At 40.2% G+C, this 25461-nt stretch overlaps 1 protein-coding gene across 4 annotated transcripts in view; it reads left to right on the top strand.

The window, feature by feature from the left end:
* Positions 1-25461, top strand: part of CUNH6orf89 (chromosome unknown C6orf89 homolog) — a 34898-nt gene continuing 9437 nt past the window's right edge. The window contains exons 1-3 of one of the 4 annotated variants that reach the window (XM_089514761.1): positions 1-59; positions 11640-11846; positions 12489-12654. In XM_089514761.1, the coding sequence (XP_089370887.1) occupies positions 11658-11846; positions 12489-12654 (355 nt within the window). In that variant the 5' untranslated portion in view covers positions 1-59; positions 11640-11657. Of the gene's footprint in view, positions 60-1228; positions 1309-3495; positions 3529-3810; positions 3850-11639; positions 11847-12488; positions 12655-25461 lie in introns of those variants that run through there. The other 3 variants (XM_089514763.1, XM_089514762.1, XM_089514760.1) reach the window with 3 other exon arrangements.

Here is a 25461-nt window from a genome sequence, read left to right on the forward strand (position 1 = left end):
GCCTGAGCTCACTGGAAAGGCCAGGATTTCACCAACTCAGTCAATTTGCAGCAATTGAAGTAAGCTGAGGACAAAGAGGGTTTGTTGTTGTGTGCCTTCCAGCTGTTTCCAAACTATGGCAATATTTGGCAAACCTATCACAGGTTTTCTTGGCAAATTTCTTCTGAGGCTGAGAGAGTGTGACTTGCCCAGGGTCACCCAGTGAGTTTCCTTAGCCGAGCGGGGATTTGAACCCTGTTCTCCAGTCATAATGCAACACTCAAACCACTTCACCACACTGACTCACAAGGAGGATAATGAGAGAGAAAAAACTGAGAAATCTTAAAACCAACTGAAATAGTGGCATGACAGAGATTTAATAGGGAGGTCTGCAAGAATGAAAAACTGAAGAGGGTTCTTGGATTGCAAAGGAGGACAAGGCACCACAAAATGTAGGGCATATCCATATAAAAGCTAAAAGCACTATTATAAATATAAGTTCATGCTTCTTAGTCATGCTGAGAATGGCAATTTATTGTGGCAGGGAGGCTAAGGGCCAAAACACAATAAAGAAATAATCCAGCTTGAGGCCACTTTAACTGCCTTGGCTCAAGGCTAGGGAATTCTGGGAACTGTAGTTTTGTGAGACATTGAGCCTTCTCTGTCAAAGACTCCCAGTGCCATAATAAACTACAATTCCCAGGATTCGATAGCACTGAAACAGAGCAGTTAAAGCGGTCTTAAATCAGATTATTTCTACAGTTGTGTTTTGGCCCAAAATGTCTCATAAAACTACAATTAATGGTCCAAAACACAGTGCAGAAACAATCCAGTTTGAGACCCCTTTTAACTGCTCTGGATGAATGCTGGGGTTTTTTGGGAACTGTAGTCCTGTGAGGCACTTAGCCTTCCCTGCCAGAGAGAGAGAGAGAGAGAGAGAGAGAGAGAGAGAGAGAGAGAGAGAGAGAGAGAGAATAAACTACAATTCCCAGGATTCCCTAGCACTGAGCCAGGGCAGTTAAAGCGGTCTCAAAGATGGGTCTATTTCTTCAGTGTGGGTGCTTGTGTGTGTTTGTGTGGTGGGGTCTCAAAACCCCTTTTGTTTATGTGGGGGGGGGGACCATTCTCTCTTCTATGAGGGCATTTAGGCTTTTATGATGGAGGGGGAGAAGGCCTTGGTGGCGAATCTGCGGAGGCGAATGCGAAGGCCCTCCCTGCTCCTCCTCCTCTCCGGAAGCAGGAAGCCATCCAGCTGCTCCATCCTCCGGACACCCAGCAGGGGCCCTCCTGGCTCAGTCTCTCCAGCCCAGCCGCCCGGCCCTTCATGGGGTGAGAAGGGGCTTTGCAAATGGCTGGAGCCCTTGGGGAGCCGGCTCTGTCCCTTTGGGGTCTGCGAAGGCGGGGGTCTTTCGGGGGGAAAGGGGACCTCAGGGACGAGGAGGAGGAGAAGGAGGCAGGCAGGCAGGCAGGCACCCGCACTGCGGGAATGATCCGGGTTCACAACGCTTTAACTGACCTGGCTCAAGGCTGTGGGTTTCTGGCACTTATGCGGTGCTGCAACAAATTACACTTTCCCAGAATAATAATAATAATAATAATAATAATAATTATTATTATTATTATTTTGGGAAGTGTGTTGTTGTTGTTGTTGTTGTTGTTATTATTATTATTACAGGGCTCTGCGCTGCCACTGCTGCAAGAAATTACACTTCCCAGAATTACGATTATTATTGGGTTCTTCTCTGCCGGTGCTGCAATGAATTGCACTTCCCAGGTTCCTATCAGATTCTAGAAGCTAAGCAGGGTTGACCCTGGTTACTACTTGTATGGGAGGCCACCAAGGAACACGCCGGGTCAGGCAGGCTGGCCAGGTGTCCTCACCGCAAAGGAGGAGGAGGCCCTGTAAAAAGGTGGGCCTTCCAGAAAAATGGAGGACCTGACCACATAAAAGCTGCAAGAACCCCACTCCTATAGATATAAATTAATGCTTCTTAGTCAAGCTCATACTTAATAATAATAATAATAATAATACTTGTTTATTTATACCAGTTCTTCAGCCAAGGCTATCAGAGTGGCTTACAATTTGTTAATTAGACATTTCCAACTCTATGATTTCCCTGCCCTCAGGCTTACAATCTGAAAAAGACAAGACACAAAAGGAGAAGGGAATGGCAGTAAGGAAGAGGAAAAGTCCAGCAGATCTGCTCTCTCCCTCAGAGGCCTGTTGGAGCTTCCTTGCCTTCCTCTCCTTCAAGATGCTGGATAGAAGGAGGGCTCTTCTCTTTTTCATGGAAGGAGCTGGGAATTCCTCCTGGACAGAAGGTTGGCATGTAGGATGTGTCCTGGAAAAGGAGGACACCTCTGGTCACCCTGCCCAGGTGCTCTTAGGCAATATTTCAGAGGAAAGACTGGCAAAATCATCTCTGGTTATATTCCTTGCTTAAGAAAGCTCTTATGAAATTCATGCACAGTAGACTTGAATTGTTGTTATTACAGTCAGCCCTTCTTATACACGGATTTTTTATACACAGATTCAAGCATCCACAGTTTGAAAATGCTCCAAAAAAGTATCAATTTCAAATATCAAACCTTGATTTTACATTTTTTATAAGGGACACCATTTTATATCAATAGCAAGTACATTTCTATCCCGCTAATCAGTGCACTTAAGCACTCCCTGAGTGGTTTAACAAAGTGTAAGCCAATTGCCCCCAACAATCTGGGTACTCATTTTATCAACCATAGAAGGATGCAAGCCTGAGTCGAGCTTAAGCCCTTTCACTGGGATTGAACCCTCAACCTTATGGTTTTGAGTGAGTGGCTGCAGTACAGGCATTTAACCACTGCACCACCACTGTTGTGTCATTATATTTAATGGGACTTGAGCATCCACGGATTTTGTTATCCACGGGGGATCTTGGAACCAAACCCCAGCATATAACAAGGATCCACTATATATTTATTTATATCCTGCCCTTTCCCCAAAACTGGGACTCAGAGCAGCTTACAAGATTGAAAAACAGTACAGTTAAAACCATAGAAAAGTGTTAACATTAAAACAGAATTAAATTAAAACAGATTGTATATAAAAGAATAAAGTATAGTTTAAAAGATAAAAATGTTTAAAATATATTTAAAAGAATAGAGCACACAGACTTCAATGTAAGTAGGGTGTCTGGATCAAGGGAAGTAATAGTGCAACTCTTTTCTGTTTGGTCAGGCCTCACCGAGAATACTGTGTCCAGTTCTGGGCACCACAATTCAAAGAGGATGTTGAGAAACTGTGTCCAAAGGAGGGTGACCAAAATGGTGAAGGATCGAGAAACCATAAAGGTCTATGAGGAAGGATTTAGGGAGCTGGGGATGTTTAGCCTGGAGAAGAGAAGGTTAGGAGGTGATATAATAGCCCTGTTTAAATACTTGAAGGGATGTCATATTGAGGAGGGAGCAAACTTGTTTTCTGCTGCTCTAGAGAAAAGGACCTGGAACAATGAATGCAAGCTACAGGAAAAGAGATTCCACTTCAACATTAGGAGAAACTTCCTGACAGTAAGGGCTGTTCGACAGTGGGACACACTCCCTCGGAGTGTAGTGGAGTCTCCTTCCTTGGAGGTCTTTAAACAGAAGCTGGATGCTTTGACTGAGATTTCCTGCATGGCAGGGGGTTGGACTGGATGGCCCTTGTGGTCTCTTTCAACTCTACAATTCTATGATTCTGTGACTTGAAGGAGAGAAAACAGAAGCAGGGGTTGCTTCTCATGGAGATTGGAAGGGACACCTGCTGAGATCCCTTCTTCTGCTGCTGGCCTTAACTGCCTTCAAGTCCCCTTCGGTCTATGGAGACCCCATTCGTGAAAGAGAGACCTCCAGGTCACCCTCCCCAGCTCTTGCAGATTCATGGCCGTAGCTTCTCTGGTTGAATCTATCCATCTGAAATGTCCTCCACATGTTGTTGTTGTTGTTGTTGTTGTTGTGTGCCTTCAAATCATTTGGCAACTCTCTCATGGGATTCTCTTAGAAAGATTAGTTCCAGAGAGATTTGCCATTGCCTTCCATTGAGGCCAAGAGAGTGTGACTTGCCCAAGGTCACCCAGTGGGTTTCATGGCCAAGCTGGAAATCAAACCCTAGTCTCCAGAGTTGCAGTCCAACGCTCAAACCACTATGCCACACCTGATTCTCTACCAAGCAGTATTGTCTTTTCTAGTGTACGACAGCCTCAGTTTAGTCATCTTGGGTTCTGGGGAGAGTTCAGGCCTGATTTGCTCTAGGACCCATTTATTGGTCTTGTTAGCAGTCCATGGTATACACATAATTCTTTTTCAACATTACTTCTGAAATGAATTGATTTTCTTCCTGTTAGCTTTTTTCATTGTCCAGCTTTCACAAGCATACTTAGAAATAGCGAATGTTGTTGTTTTAACTGTCCTTGAGTCGACTTTGATTTATGGCGATCCTGCAGATGAGACATCTCCAAGTCTCCCTGTTCTCCACTGCTCTGCTCAGGTTCTGTCGATTCATGCTTGTGTCTTCCCCTAATCTAACCATTTGGTGTGTGGTCTACCAATTCTTCTCCTACCCTCAATCTTTCCCATTGTCTTTTCCAATGATTCATACCTTCTGATGATGTGGCCAATGTACAATAGCCTCAGTTTAATAATCTTGACCTCCAGGGGTATTTCTGGTCTGATTCATTCAAGCACCCAATTGTTTGGGATACTATGGCTTTTCTACACAGCCATTAAGAGTACAGAAGCCACCTCTAGTTTTCATTTGGGAAATCTTACTGTCAGATGTCAGAGAGAACATTTGCTTTTGCTAACTTCAGGGCACTCTCCTGTACACTGGTGCCTCGGGTTACGAAATTAATTCGTTCCGCCATTCCTTTCGTAACCCGAAAATTTCGTAACCCAAAAAATAATCCGTTAGCACTGGAAAGCCTATAGCTGCACTTTGCAGCATTTGAATTTCGCGCCGAAATGAATTTCGTAACCCGAAAAATATTTCGTAACCCGAAACAGTTTTTGCCAATCCAACTTTTTCGTATCCCGGAAATTTCGTAACCCGATCATTTCGTATCCCGAGGCACCAGTGTACTCACATTCCTGACTAGTGTGACCAGTCCTGTGTATGCTTAAAACCTGGGAGCAATAGGATTTACTTCTTTACTAAAGGAGAACTGAAAAGTACAAATCCCTTTATGGCTGCTCTGAATCAGTGGTGGTCAACACGAACAATTAGATATAGCCGTGTTAGTCTGTAGAATCAGTATGTAAAGAAATCTTGTAGCTCCTTTGAGACTAACTGAAAGAAAGAAGTTGGCAGCATGAGCTTCCTGTCTACTTCCTCAGATGTATTTAGTTCTATTTTAATATTGATTTTTTAAAAATGCTTTAGGCTATATTGTATTTGTTTTAAATTGTAAGCTTCCTTAAGTCCCCAGTTTTGGGAGGAAAAAGATGGGTATAAATAAAATGAAGGAGGAAGAAGAATGTGTTTTATTCAGTATTTAATTCCAGAAACTGTGGACCCACACTAGTTTTGAACAGCTTTTGGAGCGTTGAATAGTGTGTGTTGAGATTTTAATTTCTTCTGTTTAGTCTGAACAAGGTTGCATAATGCATGCACACGTGTGTTTAAAGGGCTAGATATATGACATTCCATGCAGGTGAATAATGCCTGCAGTTCTGCATAATCTGCAGATTTCCTGAGGCTTTTCCAGTAAATTATGGGAGTTGCTGTTACCACTTGCAGAAGTGCGTAAAATGAAATAGCCTTGATGGTGTGAAAAAAATCTTGTTTGAAAATTTACTTTATGCATTATCTTGATGACCAGTTTTGTTGGCAAAGTACTTTGGTTAAACACTGGCATAGTTGACATTTTGACTGTTGAAGGTCGATGCTAAAAATAGCATATTTTCTTATTTCATACATAGGTAGTGCAGAAAGTTGCCAAGTTGAGGAAAACTCATAATGAGGGTTGGTTGCAGCACACTTGTGAGCTGAGGCGGGGGAAGAATTGGGTGTTGGAGGGGGGAACTGAACCCAGAGATGAGAGCCCAGAGGCCAAATTCCAGTTCGGTAGCAGCACTGAAGCAGTGGGCAAGACTATGGGCATGGAGGGGCAAATTGGGTGGGCTCACTTGTATGCTTTGCAGATCATGGTTTAGTTCCACACTTGAGCATAAAATCCCCCTGGGTGACCTTGAGCAGGTCACATTCTCAGCTTCAGAGGATAGCAATGGCAAACCCCCTCTGAAGAAACTTGCCAAGAAAACCCTTTGATAGGTTTGCCTTAGGGTCACAGTAAGTTGGAAATAAATTGAAGGCACCTGGCAACAACAAGTCATGTCTTTGTGGAAGCACTCCTGTGACACTAGGAGCAAGCTCACCTGGGTACAGAGGGGCTTATTTTTGAATAAATATTCATAGGACAATGTTGTCAGGCTTTTAAAGAATTTGTAACAAATGTAGAGCATTCTTCTTTCTGCCTTTCTCCTGACTATAGAAATATAGAACCACAAAGATTCCAAAGGCAATCTTGTCCATTCTCCTGCATTGGTGCTATACTTTATTTGGGGGTAGGCAACGGATGCTTGCTCAGTAAATGTTGTTGAAAGTTAGAGCATGGGTAGATAACCTTAGCTGGGCTGCAAGGGGGCAAAGTTTTGTTCCCAACACATGTAGGCTACTGGGGGGAGGGCAAGCCTACTAAAGGTAAATAATAAAATAAGAATAAAATTGGAATTGGAAGTGACTAGTTTCAACTTATAGTTTTATTTGTACAGGATGGAGGTTGCATTTGTGGGGAAATGTAAAAACATAGTGTTTTTGTTATTTGTGGTTTTTCCACATTCATGGAGGTCCTGTGCCCCTAACCCCAGCGAATGTGGAGGGATGAGTGTATATGTTAAGTAGCACATATCTAGGAGGCTCAAAAAAGCCATTATGCCATTTGAGATTATTGGCCATTTATTCCGTAGTTTCTATAGAAAAGATCTTAGCATTTTAAGCCAGCAGTGTTGGCAAAGGTTTGATCTATAAAGCTACATGCTCCATCAAGACCTGTCAGCTTGATTTTGTAAAATATGAAATACCAGCAGTATACATTTCACAACTTATTGACATTTTAATTTTGATTTACCTTGCACTAGGTATGCATAAAAATCATGTTGTGGCTATAATGGACAGATGGCATAAAAAACATGTCATAAAGCAGTATGGCTTTTGTAGATGTTGGACTACACCTTCCTTTATACCTGATTGTTGTCCATGTTGGCTGAATCTGATGACAGTTGGAATCTATTATCATTTGTTGAGCCCCAGATTCCTCCCCTGTGTTGTCATCTGAATGCAGTTGACTTACTTGGGTGCCACTCTGCCCAACTCAAAGAATGTTTTCTATTTTCCAGTATGAGCAAATAAATATTCAAGGCCTATTGTGGAAATAAGGTTGGCTTTCCATGGCAGTACCCTGATACTCAGTGACCAGTCCTTGTGCCTGTTTGAGGAGGTTGGCATTAGGACCAATCCCATTTGGCACTGATGAGCTTTCACAGCCATCAGAACCATGTGCTGTTTTTAATTTGGAAATGTATTGATAAGACACTGAGTGGAATTTGCCCTAGGAAGTTAGAAAACAGATGCTTACTTGATACTGACCAGAATAATGAATGAAGAGTTCAACAAATGGAATATAGAATTCTGTGACTACTGTACAGGCTTCCAGTCCATTTATCCTAGCATTTGCCTCAGTGTCTACAGAAACAAAATGTGAAAATGAAATCAGCCCCTTCTTTGACTCGTATCTTTTTTATCAGCTTAAGAAACCCAAGAAATTGAACATGCTGGTATCTTTCTACGACAGAAGTGGGAAACTTTTGCATCTCCAAATGTTTTGGATTCCATCTCTCAAAAACCTTTACCATTGACCATTGCTTGTGGGAGCTTTTGGGAGGGCTCCTCTTACGAGATCTGCTCTACTTTTTACAGATGAATAAAATGGTGCTAGTCCAAATTGATAAAGTTTTATGTAAACCTTTTCTGGTAAAGAGAGGGCCAGGGAGGGGGTGTAGTTTGAGAGTTGGACTATGACTTGGGAGAACAGAGTTCGAATTGCTCCTTGGCCATGGAAACCTACAGGGTGATTTTCGCAAATCACACTCTCTCAACTGCAGAGGAAGGCAAAGGTAAATCCTCCCTGAAGAGATCATGCCAAGAAAACCCTGTAATAGGTTTGTCTCTTTGGGTTGCCATAAGTTGGAAACAACTGATGGCACACAAGAAATCCAGGCCTATTATATTTTTATAGCTGTGAGTAACATAAACCATTTTTCTAGCAGGGAAGTGATGACATTGCTGTAATGATAAAAGTCATCTGGTACTTCAGTCTAGCGAAGAAGTGAATATGGATTCTTGCTTCTACATTTATTCTTCCTATTTCGGGATCATACTGTGAGCTGCCTTGGGTCCCTATGGGGAGAAAGGCGGCATACAAATGAAATAAATAAATAAAATAAATAAATAGTTGGTTCAGAAGACTGGATCTTTGAACCTACTGGTAGTTCTGGTAGCTAGAGCTTTATACACAGCTCCCAGAAGTAGATTGTAGAACGCTGCTGTGGTCATACCTTTTCAGCATTTCATGAGTAAGTGAGTAATCTTTTGCTGAAGAAAATACAAATGGAACATTAACCATTAACTTTTTGATTTATCATATTAATACTCAGTCCATTTTAGTTGCACTCCTTTAGGGAATGCATCTTCTGTTACTTTTGTACATGGGTAGATGAAGTCAGGATGTCCTGAGGAATATTTCAGGAAGAGTTTAACATTCTGGATATTTCTTATTTTCAATATCTTGTTGCCACCATTTTTGTTGTTGAAGTTTGAGTTTGTTTTCATTAGCCAGATTTAATAAAGAACACAGTGTCTTAACAGTAAAAAGAAAAAGAGAAAGGAATTTGACAAAGTGTTGTTGTTTCATTCCGAAAATGAATTGGGGGGGGGGGGGGGTTTGTGATTATTTTTTTAAAACAATCAAAATAATACACAATCAAAGATAAAGAAACCAGAGGAGGGGAGAGAAGAAGAAAAGGAAGAAAGAGCATGCATGCATCTAATACACAGTAGGATTCTGACTTCCGAATCCTTACTGTAATGAAAAGAAAAAAGAAAAAAAGTTTTTTTCTACCCTGGTGTGACTTCCAGTTAATCCAGGGGACTGGTGTGTGCGTGTGTGTATGATCACCACACCACACCACACCCACAATGTGGCCTAAAGACAGCACTTTTTGCCCATCTCTTTTGGGCCTCCACAACTTGTAACAATCCATTCTTCCACCATGGTGTTTCAGTCCATTTCCAAGTTTGAGCAAACAGTATTTTTGCTCCTGTTGTCATATATTGAAGAAGTAATCTATATTTACCTTCCAGTTCTGGTAACATTTTAAAGTCTAGCTTTAAATTTTTTGGATTAATATGCAAATTTTAGACTAGTAACTTTTTGCCTTCTTACAAGTCCACCACATAATTAAAAAGGAGCCACCTTTATCTTGACATCCCCATTCTGGGCCATTTTGGACAGCTTATTTGGGGTTAGACACCATCCACACATCATGTTATATAGCTTTTCTTTTAAATTACTGTACCAAGTAAATTTTATATCTTTGGACCACATTTCCTCCCCATCTCCCACCCCATACATCTGTAGGGACATTATGCCCAAAATTTTGGGCCCACCTTATCATGTAGTCTTACAGGCTCATTTCCTGTCTAGTTTCAGAAGCCATTTATACCCTTTTTAAATTACATTCCAAAAATGAATGTTTTATTTTAATAAAATACTAAGCATTCAAGGCAGTTTAATTGTTGACCTGTAACTTCATGAGTTCTGTGGTCTTAATATTCCAGAAATAGCTCCATATCTCTAAAACATGGACATAGGTTACCCTGCATTCATAATAGTGGAGCCATTATGATTTCTATTAACTAAAGGTTTGACCACCAATTCCCATTATTTCTGTGTTTCTCTTGAAAAAGACCTAGTTAAATTTCTTGATTACTTTCTTTCTTTAGGTACTTATAAGAAATTTGCAGGATTTGGCCAAGGAGCTATCTAGTACAGCACAGTGGGCCATTGGTGTCTGCTGGGGGTTGGTTCCAAGAGCCCCCCATGGATACCAAAATCTGTGGATGCTCAAGTCCCATTAAATACAGTGGCATAGCAAAACGATGTCCCTTATATAAAATGGAAAAATCAAGTTTTGTTTTTTGAAATGTATATATTTTAAAAATATTTTCAAACCTTGCGTGGTTGAATCCATGGATAAAGAATCTGGGAAAACAGATGGCTGACGGTATTTTATTTCCAACACAGGCTAACTAGACGGTTTCCAGGAAGTCTACAATAGTACAACATCCCTTACCTGTTGTTTGCTTTTCCTTATTTAGTTTTCATAGACATGAGGTTTGGGGTTGCACCTAGTTGTCACCAGCCAGTTGGGGATGCCTTTTGCACATAATATAACAGAATTTTGCTACCTTATGTTGGGTCCTGATTGTCCAAAAGATATTGTAAATAAAAGGTATCAGTATGTCCAGGATATTTGATTAAAAGAGGGGTAATCAGCTGATGGTGAACGTCCTTATAGAATTGACAATACAAAAGAATATGAGCTGTAGTTTCTATAACACCGGACTCACAAGAGCAAAACCGAGATTCATAGGGTATTTTCCTGTATTTCCCTTCTAATACTGCTGTTGGGAGAACATTAAATCAAGCTAGTTAATAAGGCTCTTCTAAATTTTGGTACTGTAACATAATAAAGATATGAAACTGAGTGTGAAGCCGATATTTGCTTATTTACCACTATATGACTAGAAAAGGCAGCAGTTTCAATCTGATCTTCGATGTCTAGAATCCTTTGCTTTACAACCACTTTTGCTGCATCTAAACCCATCTTTAGAATGGTATCTCTAGAAAGTCCAAGGAGGTTCAATTTCTTGTGAATAGCTGTTTCCCTAAAGGATTTGTAGTTACTGTATCTGTCAAAATTAGCTGGGACAATCTACCGGGATTATTATTTAGTTTTAACCAATAAGTAAAGATATTTATCCATAAATTAGAATCAATTTTGCTGATCCCTGCTTCCCTTCTCAATATGGTATTTGGAGTGTTTTTTGTAATATCTTGATCTTGAAAAGTTGCACAGTACTTACACCTTTTTCACTCTCTGAATAAAAAAAAATAATCACAAAATGGATTTAGGATTTTTTTGGTAGATAACATGGTTACCTTTGCTATTGTTTATTTGTTTTTTAGGTACAGCTAGCTCTCTCTATGCCAGCTCTTGAGTGTTTGTGTGTAAAAAGAAAACAAGCAAACAAATAAAAGTAAAAATTATATTTTTATAGCATCTATCATATCAATATGAACAAAATATTCTTATTTTAGGTTTTTAAACCACAGACGTTTGGTTCTCTAAACTCACTTTTTGTTATGTGTTCGCATGAACTGTGGTCATCATTCTTCAGAGCCAGCTTTGTGATCATGTTGCAAAGGAAACGTGCTCAGACAGGGTACTTGCTGTCCTTTCTATCCATTTTCCTTGAGGCACTGAAATATTTTCTTTGTTAATGCTGTTTAAAATATCCCCAACAGGATTTTTCACCAGTGGACATGGAGCTTTCTGCCAGCGATCTTAGCATTTATGATAAACTTTCTGAGACCATTGACTTGGTGAGACAGACTGGTTATCAGTGTGGTATGTCTGAAAAAGCCATTGAGAAATTCATCAGACAACTCTTGGAAAAAAATGAACCTCAAAGGGGACCCACACGCTACCCCCTCTTGATGTTTCTCTATAAGGTAAAGCATTTTTGAATGGCCTTATAGTTCCCCGTGTTTTTACAGGAAGGGTAAAATCTCATCAGTTCTAGGCAGTATAGTAAATAGTAAGAGTTGTTGCTGTAATCCAGCAACATCTGCAGGGCCACATGTTCCCCATCCCTGCCTTTCAGGAAAGTGCATTGTACTTCAATATTAACTTAGTCATACAGCAGGAAGGCAAACTATTGAATCAAAGTAGTAATTTGAACAGTCGGGTGTATTTTTGGGAGAAATGTTAGAAAGAATTCATCTTCAGGCTTTGGTCTCTGGTGGCCTGACCTAGATTGGTTGCTCAGAGGTGATTGCATGTTTGTGTATTGACCACAGCTCTATTTTTAAATGCATAGGTGAGTATGGTACATCACTGTACACAGAAGTGCATGTCATGGTAATATGGCATCTAAATACCATTTCTTTATTATATTGTTATTTGTCAGAATATTTTGGAATATTTTTACCACAACCTTTGCAAGGAAACAGTGACACAAGGGCTCAGCAGACTTCATAGTTGCCAGGCTTGTGTTTTCCTGAAATACAGCACCCTTTAAGGGGAGATTCTCACTTTAAATACATGTAAGGCTATTGTGCTGTCAACCATCTAATGCTTTTCTTCCCTTGCAGGGCCTGGTTACTCTGGGGTTAGTACTTCTGACTGCATACTTCATGATTCAGCCACATACCCTTTCAGTCCCTGAAACTACCCTCTCAAGAGCCCATGCGTGGGGCTCCCTCATGAATCATATCCGCCTGCTGTCTTTACCCATTACCAAGAAGTATATGCTGGAAAGTAAGTTATGTGTCTACTTAACCATAATTTGACATAGAGAGGTGGAGTGCATTAGTGGTGACATCTATGATCAATAATAATTAACATAAGAAAATAATAGCCACTAATGACTCCCCCATCTTTAACTGTAAAAATCACATTCTGCCTTTTGTAAGGAATAAAATGAAAACTGCTACTGAGTTTTGCTAACATCTGCCTGCAGAAAGCTCTAATTGACTCCTCCACATGCGCAAAGGCTTTGTTTTGTCTTCATAAGGAGGTTTAGTAAATTGGTTCAAGTGGGAGTGTTCTGATGCATCAGCACATGATGCACTGTAGTAACTTGCTAACCTGTTGTTAACATCTTTTTCTTTTTAAAAAAACTCACATGGTTCCAGGCCAGTCATAAACAAGGATTTGCAGAGGCTAGTCGTCTGAAGGGCAACTAAAACAGAACAGGCACTAGTTTATTGTTGGGGGAGATCTTGTTCATTTCAGATTTTTGAAGAGGAAAGTCAGCCAATTATGATCAGTCTCTTGTTCAATAAATGTCTATCTCATAAGGCTTATACCAAATCACACTTATTTCACAAGTTGCAATCTTGGATATGCTCTTCAGGAAATAAAACAGGAAAGACACGCACAGGATGTGTTGTTAGTTAACATTTTCTGCCCTTCTTTTTGTGTCCCAAGGACTAGCAACCTGTTCAAAGTAAGATTTCTAGCCTTTTGTTTCAGGTGGAAGTCTGCTTACATTGCAGATGAAGCATTTCCTGGCATCCTTTTATCACACAGTTTAAGAAAAATAATTATCTGGGAAACCTATACACAGTTTTTCTGAACTTAAAGAAGAGTTCAGTTAATCTTTTCAGCAACAAAATCTGGATTTCACTTTTTCTTCACCTGTTTTTTCCTTCTCTATCAATAACTCTACATATGTATGAAGGACACCATTACAGGTTACTGGGGATTTATATCTATGAGATTTGTGAATAACTTATGTAACATATAGGAATCTAAAATCATTAAAAACTTGAAGAACTGTTATGGAAAGAGATTTTGTAGTCTATGAAAGCTCATGCTACTAATTTATTTATTTCAGTTAGTCTCAAAGGTGCTACACAATCTCTTTCCTTACTGATTTTAGACTAACATGGCTATATCTTTGAATTGAAGAACTGTTATATATCTCCAGTTTTCAATGTATTTAAAGGCTTCATTTGGTTGCCCTTAGAATGTTGTAAAGCCCACAGAAAGAGGATAGTAATGGTGATAAAGAGAAAGAGGTATTTTCCTGTTTGTTTTTCTGCTGAAGGGCAAGAAATGAGCAGTCTAGGTATTTGTTACTAGAAGAGGGTAAGGCACTCAGAGGAAACTCAGAATAAAGTGTCATCTCTTCTAGTAGAACTTCATTTTCAGTTCCTTCAGGAAGGTTTCCATGACCAAGTACATAGACCAAGTACATAGGGCACAACTGTCTCAATTATAATTAGCTGAAAGATCATTGTAGCTGTGCTGCGTTCTCAGGGAAATTGATTAAAAACCTTAGTTCTGCTACATTGTTATTATTGCTAATTGCCTTTGAATTGACTTCAGCTCATGGAGACACTGTGAGTGAGACACCTCCAAGACCCCCCCTCCCCATTTTCAACTGTTCTGCGCCATTCCTGAAGTCTGAGGGCCATGGTTTCCTTCATTTAGTCTATCCATCTAGTATGTGGTCTTCTTCTCTAATACCCTCCACCTTTCCTAGTATTATTGTCATTCCTAGATAGTCTTGATTCTCTTTCTGTTAGCCTTCTTCATCATCCAGCTATCACATTGTGCATGGTTATGAGAAATGAGTCGATTGCCTTTCTGTCAGTCTTCTTTGAAGTCCAGCTCTCACGTTGTACAAGGTGATGAGAAATACAATTGCTTAGATTATCCTAACTACAGTGCTCAGTTATATATCTTTTCACTTTAGGATCTTGTCTAGTTCCTTCTTAACTGCCCTTCTCAGTCCTGGTCTTCTTCTGATTTCTTGACTGCAATCTCTGTTCTGATCAGTGATTGATCCAGGGTATGGGAACTTTTTTACTATGTTCATTTCTTTGTCATCTAAAGAGAATTTATGTAACTTTTCTGTGGTCATTTTTTTAATGTTCAACATTAAACCTGTCTTAGCACTTTCTTCTTTGACTTTTTTTAGTGTAATTGTTTCAAGTCTTTGTTGTTTTCTGCTTGTAGTATTTGTGTCAACTTATGGCAGCCTCATGAATTAAATAGGGTTTTAGGTAAGGAAAATATCTCAGAGGTAAGGAATTTTGCCAATTTCTTCCTCTGAGATATAGCCTATAGACCCTGATATTTGTTGGTGGTCTCCCATCCAAGTACTAAACAACACTGACCCCACTTAGCTTTCAAGATCAGATAGGATTTGGTGCCTTTGGATATTGAGGCCAGCATATATATATGCAAATTGTCACAAAGGAAATCAAGAATTGAGCATAAATGTGCAGAATGTTTTATAGTGACATGGAGGCATTTCTACAAATAATTATGGACCATACATAATATTTAGAACATTCTAGCCACAGAAGGTTCTCTGTCCTTAAATTATTCAGAATTTCATAGTAGTATCTTCTATGTTTTGTTCATATAGAGAGTCAGAATCTTCACTTGAAGAACTGTGCCCTAATTGTTTTTATGGACCTAACTCCTATTAATGCTAAATAAAGTAAACCCATTAAATATAAATACAATAAGCCCATTAAACCCCAATTTAATGGGTGTACTGTACTGTACAATACGCTTAATTTCTGAAGATTATTGAGTCTGCTCAAGTGTAACAGTAAAACAGCTCAGCATCTCTATTCTGTAGTAACTACATTATTGAACATTAATTCCTCAATGGTTCAAATTATGTGTTACATAGGAAGTGAGGGAGTTTGTGCTTTGTCCTTTGCCCATTAACCGCAAGCTCCATGTTCTGCGAAAGCCAGTATGCTTAGTTTCCTGTACTTTTCTCATGCTTGCATTACTTAGCTGAATATGTTCTAGTCTGGTAAGTCACTTTGTGCAACTCTTAAGATGGAAGATAAAAGGGAGGAAAGGCTGCTGCTATATCAACATCTGTGTTCCAAATGGAATATAAAGAACAGTACAAAGAGTTAACGTAACTAAGCAGCTTTGCTTTCATAGAGAGGAATCTTGTTCAGAAGCTGACTCATGCTTGATGTCAAGTATCTGCAAAGTGTTGTTTAGATGTGTCTATTGCTGTGTTATAACTTCAGTACTGAATGAGCTTAATTAGCACCCTGAGAACATAGAAGCTGGCCATTCTTGCTTTCAGAAAACGATTGTCATAATTCATTTATTTATACATGCTGTTTCATTATAATATCTAAATGTTAAAGAAAGCTCTCAAGTATCAGTTGCAACTAACATAAAAAAAGAGTGGATGAGAATTGTATAATTAACTCTAAATATTTCCAGTTACCCAAAGATTTCTGGGACCAACAACAAAATCTTGCTTCAGAGGGTGGTAACACACACACAGGAAGCCTTTATCTCTTGTTCATAATACATAATGAGGTGCTTACAGGTGAAGAGGCTAACTTGTTAGGAACACCTTCCTAGCAGTTTAATAAAGTTCCCATTGTTATTAGCTGACAAGACAGTTGAAACCCTAAAACATTCTATCACGATTTAAGCTGGAAGATACATTAAATTTTAAGTTTTTTGTGGGTTTCTCAGGCTATGTGGTCATGTTCTAGAAGAGTTTATTCCTGACGTTTTGCCAGCATCTGTGGCTGGGATCTTCAGAGAATGCTTGCATGGAAGAGAGAGAGGTGTGTGTATACTGTGTGACCCTGGGTAGGGAGGAGTGATTTCCATGTTAATCTGTGTATTGTTCTGTTGTTGATGGCAGGGTGGTTTCTCATTTGCATTTGCTGAATCCTGATTTTGCTATTAGAAATGGAATTCATGTAGAAGCCTGCTATTTTTATTTACAGAGTTTAAACCTTCATTCGTATATTTAAATGGTTTTAAAATATGGCAAACCATATGCTTGGTTATAGTGTGAAACCCAAAGGGAAACAGATTGTGCTTAGGACCAAGGTGTGTTCTAGTCTAATGTCCTATGTCTGGTTTTGAGAAGAAGCTGTCTTTTTAAAGCAGGTTGAACAAAGTATAATGCATCTCTTAAAATGAAATGTATCAATGTTTCTTTGATATTTTATGATGTTGTATTACTTGATCTCATTTTACAAATTGATATTTTAAGGAGGGTGGGATAGGGGGAAGGGAGACCTTGTTGTTATTTACTTGTATTTTAAACTCTGTTGTTACTCGCCTCTATCCCCAAAAAGGAAGAGGCGGGATTTATTTATTTATTATCATCTCTCTGCAGCCGCCTCCAGCTGTTTTTGTGTACTCAACCATTCTAGACTCTTGAGTCTGTCTTTTTTCTGGTCAAAAAAGAGAGGAGAAGCACCTTCCCTGGAAATCTCATGGAGAACTATAACCACACACACTTTTCAAAACCAGAAGTGGAATTGCAGCCGCTTCTGGTTTTCTTTTGTTTCATTTTGTAGTGGTCAGATAGATGGTCCCAGGATTAGCCTTAGTTACTCACCTCTGTTTTGAGATGGGATTAATATACAGATATGGCAACAATACTTGTTTCTCTTACATATACAGTATAATGCCTTGACATAGCCAATACAGGCCTAATGTGCATTGACCTTTGTTTCTTCTTGGAGCTTACTTGGAAAACCAGAAATGGAAATTGTGGGGAGATGGCAGGGTAGATTTCTGTGAAGAAATTCTTAAATATTTTCAGAGGTGTGTGTTTTAAAGTGGTGAGAAAAAAACTATACAGAAATTTTCATATGGCATATCAGTAATGTGCCTTGTCAGCAATATATTGCAGTTCATGCCTGAAGGAACAGAGTTGATAGCAGCAGGGTTCTTACGTTTCAGAATCCTTGAATGGTGCCTCCAAGCCTTAATCACGGACTAGGGTGTGGTTGGCAAGTTCTGTTCATTTGGGAAAGTTTGGAGTAACAACCTCTCCCCCCACTCTACTGCCTAGTTTAGCCTGAGGTATGTTTGATTTCCAGCCAGCTTCCAGGGCTCTCTCAGATTAAATCCATAGGAATGCCTCACTTGGGTTTGCTGTAGAGCATGCAGAAAGATTCCCATCACATGTTTCTATGTTCTTTTTAGGCCCCACCAAACATCCTGGTGCCTCCAGAGGATGTTGTCCATTTACATCAGCCCAGCTGCATCATCTTTTCACCATGGTGAACTATAACCTGATGCCCTAGGGCTCTTGTTGCATTTTTATGAAGTTGCCAAATGTGTTGAGTCTCATTGCAAACAGATTATTATTATAACCTGAGGTCTAATAGCCAACACATGTGTCGATATATATTTTTAAATGGCCGGGCTGGTTTTGTAAAAATGGGCAGTAGAAGTTCTATTTAACATATGGCTTTATTTTGGCTATTGTTCAGAAGCTGAATTGTTTGCTTGCAATTTTTGACAGTGGACCAGTTCTGTCTTATTGTGGGGATCTGGAAAACAGTGAGCTCTTTCTTTGTTTAGCATTTAAAAGTATGTACTTCTTTTACCTGACTGCACACTATCAAATCTGTGTTCTTAAGGAGATGATCATTTCTCTGGAAAATTCCCCTCCTAAAATAATAATCATAATCATAATCATAATCATAATCATAATTACTTGCTAATTAGCTTACTTGCTGTTCACCGCTATGATCCTTGGAATAGCGGTATATAAATAAAACATATTATTATTATTATTATTATTATTATTACTTATTTATTTATACCCTGCTCTTCAGCCAAGGCTATCAGAGCGGCTTACAATTTGTTAATTAGAAGTTAACATCAGGCATATTCACATGTCTAGGTCTCTTAAAGGAAATATTAATCTATATCTTATATAGATGAAACTATTAACATGTTCTTTGCAAATTCATTAGCAATGCAAAGTGGGCTTTTTGAAACAGGTTTTGAAAAGAGAATTGCTATGTTACTTTGTAGCCAAAGAAGTTGGAAGACGTCAAAATAGAACACACTTTACTATGAACAAGACAGAATGTGTATATGTATTCAGTAAACTACTATAAACCATCAGCTTTCATTTTGAGAGCAAACATTTTTAGCTTTTAAGGTTATGGTGAACAATTTGAAAAGCTGGTGCAATGATGATCACAAATGTTTAGACATCAGACCTTGATTTAAGAAATAGAACATTTTCAGCACTTAAATATCACAAGCCAACCTTAAATCACCCCAGCTGGATGGAATGATGGGAAATATGGCTCAGTGCAAACCAAATGTCATTTTATTGCATCTAGTATATGACCAGGCTGTCAGAAAAAGCAAAAAAGGAATAGAATATATAACTTCAAGGTGGTTTACATAATAGTGAAGTAGAAGTTGCATCAGAGCACTTGGGAGAAATAAATCACCAGGAATAGATGTCATACCAGTCAAACATATTCAATCTACAGAGACAGAATCTACTCTAGTTCTAACTAAAATCAACAAATATGGAAAACAAGACAAAAGCCCACAAAAATACTCAATATGCATTCCAGTCCCCAAGAAGGGGAACACCAGGGATTGCAGTAAGCAAAGGACCATTGGATTAATTTACCATGGAAGAAAATTATACTCAAAATTCTATAGCAAAGACTTTTACCATATACAGTCCACCCACACCATATGCGGGCTTGCCATATGCTGCATGCTGCTTTGAGCATACACATACGGCAAACCTGGGGAGACAAAATGGTGTCCCTGTTGCATGCACCACACCACACCACACGCAAGAGCGTACAGTCATTATTTCAATGGGGCTTAGGCACACGTGTTTTTTTCCCTTATGTGGATTGTGTGTGTGTGTGTGGATCCGGAAGGGATCCCCTGCGTATGGGAAGAGCCCACTGTATGAAGGGGAAAATGCCAGATGTCCAAGCTGGGTTCAGGAAAGGAAGAAGCACTAGGGATGACATTGTAAACATATGTTGGATAATGGAGCATGACAAAGAATTTCAGAGGAAAATTAGCTTGTGCATTATAGACTATAGCAAAAGCTTTGATTGTATAGGTCATGGAAAACTATGGATCACTCTTAAAAAAAAAATAGATGTGCTGCAATGTTCGATTGTCCTGATGCATTCAAGAGGCTGCTGTCAGGACAGAAAAAATGAGAAACTGAATGGTTGATCAGGGGTCAGTATGGCTGCATTTTATCTGTTTAACTTGTATGCTGAACATATATGTAAAACAGGTTTAGACTCAGAGGAAGGACAAGTAAAAAACTGGAGGAAGAACCATGCATATTTAAGAAATGCAGATGTCATCATGCTACTAGCAGAAATTAGTAAAGAATGATTAGAATGATTACTGAAGAAAGTCAAGGAAGAAAGTGCAAAGGCAGGTTTACAGTTGAAGATTAAGAAAACAAAAATAATGACCACAGATTATTTATATAATGTTAAAGTAGGTGATGAAAGTATAGAAATCATTCAAAATTTTTCATACTTTGGTTCAATCATTAATCAGAATGAAGATTGTAGTCAAGATATTAGATGACTAGGACTTGGAAGGGCAGCTATGAAGCAACTAGATGAGATCCTGCAGTGTAAAGATATATCATTGAATACTAAAACCACAGCGGTCTGTGCCATCGTATTTCCAATTTCTGCATATGTTTGTGGAAGCTGGACGGTGAAGAAAGCTGATAGAGAGCAAATCAACTCATTTGAAATGGATTTGCTAGGGAAGAACTGAGCAGCTATCATGGATTGTTAAAAAGACCAGTAAATGGGTTCTAGAGAAAATCAAGCCTGAGCTTTCCCTAGAAGCCAAGATGGCTAAACTGAGACTGCTGTATTTTGGCCTTATCATTAAAGACATGACTTACTAAAAAAGACAATAATGCTTGATACGATAGAAGGCAGTAGGAAAAGAGTAATACCACATTGCAGATGGATAGACTCAATGAAGGAAGTATGCAAGACCTGAGCAGGGCAGTTAATGATAGGGTGTTTTTGCAAGGCTGAATACTAGCATGCTGAAATTTTCACTAGGGCAGTGTATACTTACATCTAAAAATCCTCATTCTTGTGCTGATATGTAGAAGTTTAATGCTCTACACACATTGTAATAAAAACAGTCCCACAGTTTACCTCCCACTCTTTCTGAATGCCTCCAATGTAAGGACGTTATCACACAGGGAGCTATGTGCGTCCATCCCAAAAATGGTTAAAGTGGTGGCATCCCAGAAAAGCAAGCCCACTTGCTAAAGGCTATCACACACAAGAACACAACGGGGGTTAAAGGTGTGGTACACACAGCGCTAAAGCTCCATGCTGGCGCCATACTAGGGTGAAGGGACCGCGCAGCAACTGCACGGTCCCTAACCCTAGTATGGTGTGGTGCTGTAACAATGGCAGTACCCCGTATACATGAGTGCCGCCATTGTTACGTAAGCACCGTGTGGCGTCCTCACGTTGCTGTGTGGCGCTTATGTAACCATGTGGTTAGGCAGCTGCAGCTTACCTGTGGAGGAAAAACAGGCGCTGGCAGACTGCTGTTTTTTGGCGGTCTGTACTGTCCCAAAGGCACAAAGTCAGATTTGAATTTGGGTATCAAAAGGAGACAAACAAATCACCATTGCTCGCTTAGAAATACGTTTTCTGCGCATGTTCAAAACTGTCATTTTGAACAGTGCCCCCCCCCACATGCTCCAGCGTGGGGAGGGGAAACCAGGGAGGGGGATCCTCTTTGCCCCCAAAGCCCCAGAAACTGTCTGAGAGGGAGGCAGAATGAGGCTGCCCTTTGCAAACTCCGTAAAACCATAGACACACACACACACACACACACATTCTAGAGAGAGAAAAAGGGGGGGCCTGCCTGATTCCACAGATCCTCCCTGATGCCCTCCTATTACAGGGCATGTCATCCACATCTCCCTTATGTCCAAGAGGACTTCCAAAGTGTCCTCTCTCTGTCTTCTGCCAGCAGCTGTGCCCTTAATTAGAGGAGGAAAAGCAGCCAGGGAACCTAAAGAGGAGAGTGTGTGTATATCCCTTTAAGGGAAGAAAGCATTCTCCTTTGGCACAGCAAGGCACCCTGGGAAACAAAGTCATCTGAGGCTTGCTTTCCACACGGCTGGCATGATGCGAAGAGAGTGAATTTGGAAGCAAAATGGACACGTAAATCCAATAGTTTTGCAAATTTACTTATTTCCTGAATAACCTCACATTCTCCCTGGATTCTCTTCTGTTTGCATGCAGCGCCATGTGAAAAGCAGCTGCGAATTTGTCCCTAAACCCTGGATGACCCTGCATTGCCACTACTTTAATCTTCCAGTTTTGTCCCGTGTGATAATGTCCTAAGGGAATAAAGAAGTTTGCAGAAGCTGTGGCCTAGCTAAAAATGGTAGGAAGCTTATATCTCAAATCCATGCATCAGTCAGTCAGCCAGTCTTTCTTAAAAAATGAAGAACTGATACCAGCCATATATGTGTGTTTTAATATAGGTGATGTGCTGATGCAAACTTTGCTTTGGCTGTGGCTTATTTAAGTAGGGTGTGCATAGTATGACCTGCAGGATTCCTAAGTGCAACCCTAGTAGTCATCTAAAATCCCCAGACCCCTGAAGACTGTCCCAAAGTTGCCTGAAAATATGGTGTTTTGCTTCCCCCTAGAGACTCTCCCAGGTGAAAATTGGTTAAAATAGTGGATGGATGTGATGTTGCATCACTTTGGGAACACCAAAATATGCTGTTGCATCCTGCTGTCCACCACTGGTTTAAATGTCTAAAAGAAGGTAGACACTAGATTTCTATTTCTGCATAAATCTGGATCATGATTTAGTTTTTATGAGAGAGAAGTGTTTTTTGGTTGTTGTTCAGGCATTTCCCCCTTAGAAAAATTACTCTTTGCATAAGGATGTTATATTTCACTCTCAGAGTGTTTCTAGTGGCTTGTAAATCAGGGCTCAAGAGAAATTTATGATTGCATGAGGCTAGCAGTTGTGTAAACATTAAATATACAGTGCGTAGTAGATGGCTGTCTTCTGAACTGGAGCATCTCAGCCAGCAGAGACATTCTTCTTTCTTGGAGTGATATTGATTGCTGCAGAACATATTCTAATCATCTACTGTTGTTTTGTAAGTTTTCTAGATACTCTGTTTATTTTTTAAAGAATCTTAGTATTTTGTTGAGTGTTTATAATTGCATAAATCCAGAAGAGGTAGACACATCCCTGTTCAAGTAAATAATATGATATAGGATAGTCCAGTAAAGCTACAATGCTTACAGCTAGTCATTCCAAGAAACAGTGCAGGCTATTGCCAAAGCTATGCAGAGCAGATGCATATTAAAAGTTGGATATTGAACATCTGAACCGACCAATGGAAAATTTATGAGCTGGGGTTGATGGTGCTGAGCTTACCAACCTCCTGAAGTACAAGAAAATTCTTAAATATGCTGTTACTTCACCTAATTTGTTTAAAGTAAACTAATCTGTTACATAACATTTTTATATAACCAGATAACACCTGTGCAGTAAGGATATTGAGCTAAGATTTATCAATTCAGTTTCCATTTCTGATTTGTCTGTGCATATTCTGTATAAATCTGAGTCAATTTCCTCAATGTTCCAATATGTATGGAACATTTATGGATTGGACATGGTCAGTACGATTTTTCAATACAGTTGCCCCCCCCCCCCCCCCCGTCCGTTTGAGTGGACTTCAGAGCTGCGATCCTCGCTTACTTGCCCAAGGCACATGCCCACAGCATTCAAGCCTATGGGGCTTAAATATGTGTGAGTTTCCGTATTTGCGGGGGGGGGGGGGAGGGGACAGATTCCAGCAAAAACGAAGGACTGACTGTATTTTCTTTTGAAACACAGGCACTTCTGTCATATTTTAAATTGCTTTTGAAACTCTGTTTGATTTTGAAAGCAACTGGAATGTGACAAAAATTCTGTACAGATTCCCACTCTTACTTTCCTGAGCCAAGTAGTACAACCTCCAATGTGAAAAACACACAACAATAAAATAGCATTGAATAAATAATAAACATGAACATCAGCCAAAAACAAAACCCAGTCTGGAAATGCGAAATGTAGGGAGTGCAGGATGACCTTTATGCTTTCATGTTTCAAAGACACCGTGGAAACAAAACATCATTGAAAAATCAACAAAGAGGCCAAATGTGTTAGGATAAAAGGAAATGGACAGTCCTCATGCAAGACTCAAGAAGGTTCTGTTTGGGATACATAAATGTTCTGTGGTTCTCACCATAAACCATCAAAGGCCTAAGTGAGAGAGCAGAACAGTATGGGAAAAGGTCCTTGGGATCAGAAGGGGTAGAAAATAGATTGGTATCTACTGGTAGATTTCTAGATGAAGTAGATTGGCAAGCATTTCTGATTCCCAGCTGTTTACCAAGGGTAACTGCAGAATAATTCATCTGCACCTTTATACTGCTGAAATAAAGATTTTTAACCTCTTGTTGGGTTAGGCAGATTTTGCACCCAACAGGCCTTCACAAGCTGGATGATGTCAGGGGACATGTCCATGTCCTTGACGTATAGTCCCCAGTCAAAATGCTGGAACTGCCCTCATCCCAATTGTGTCTTCTGTGTACATGAAATTTGGCATGTTCCCCATGTACATGTTTGTGAAATTAGCCTCTAGTCTAGACCCACTTCTAGTTTCAGGCTTTAAAGGTTACACTAACTTGAATAGGGCTTGGAAACACATTAGAACAGTGAAGGCGAACCTTTTCCCGTTCGCATGCTGGGGGCGGGGCTTCTACCCCCAGGATGGGAGCTGAGTGCCGGGGGCGGGGCTACCACCCTCCAGGGGCAGGGCTTCCACCCTCCGGGGGTGGGGCTTCCGCCCCCTTTTCAGAGGGTCCCTTCTGGGGCCGTCAGAGGCCGGCAAAAGGGCCGGGGAGGACGGCGGGCCGTCCTCTGGCTTTTGCCGGCCCCTGAGGGTCCCTTCTCCCAGCCGCCTTCTCCTCGGCCCTTCGCTCCCCACGAAAGGGCTCCATGGAGCCCTTTTGCGTGGAGCGAAGAGAAGGAGGGAAGGAGGAGACAGACGCGCCCGTCTCTGTCTCCTCCTTCCAGTTCCCATTTTCTGGCTTCCCGCTGTCTCAGAGAGGCCCGAAAATGGCAGGGAGGAGGCGTAACAGGCACGCGCCCGTTCCGCCTTCTCCCTTGTCCCATGCCTGGCAAAATGGTGTCGCGTGCCACCTGTGGCACGCGTGCCATAGGTTCTCCATCACGACATTAGAAGCTGATGATGGCGGCATGGCATCTGAATCATATGCTTCAAAAACATATACACTGCAGTCAGACCTGTAGCTATGGTATTTTGTATCTATTGGCATTTCCAAAGAGTCTTCAGAGGCATCCATCAGTAGAATGTATTGCATTTACCCAACTGGAATATGTCCAAGGCTTTTGGGATGCTAGCTCGGTCTATATGCAGCAAAGGATATAAGTGTTCGGTTCAATGTTCTCTGGATCTAAGGTGCTGTGTCTTACACTTATGATTCCTTAGACTCCCTGAGATAATATTAGCATCTAAGATGTCTCAATTTGTTGTTGTTGAATAAATTACTGAAAATAATCAAATAGTAAACTTTAATTAAAAATTTTCTGTGTGAGCATACAGTGGTGCCTCGGGTTACGAAATTAATTCGTTCCGCTGTCAATTTCGTAACCCGAAAGGCTTTCGCAAGCCGAATTCCCATAGGCGCTAATGGGGAAAAGCCGCGATTTGGT

Source organism: Sceloporus occidentalis, unplaced genomic scaffold (assembly GCF_023333645.1).
Source record: "Sceloporus occidentalis isolate IW3139 unplaced genomic scaffold, rSceOcc1.0.p SCAF_3, whole genome shotgun sequence".
Taxonomy (NCBI): Eukaryota; Metazoa; Chordata; class Lepidosauria; order Squamata; family Phrynosomatidae; genus Sceloporus; species Sceloporus occidentalis.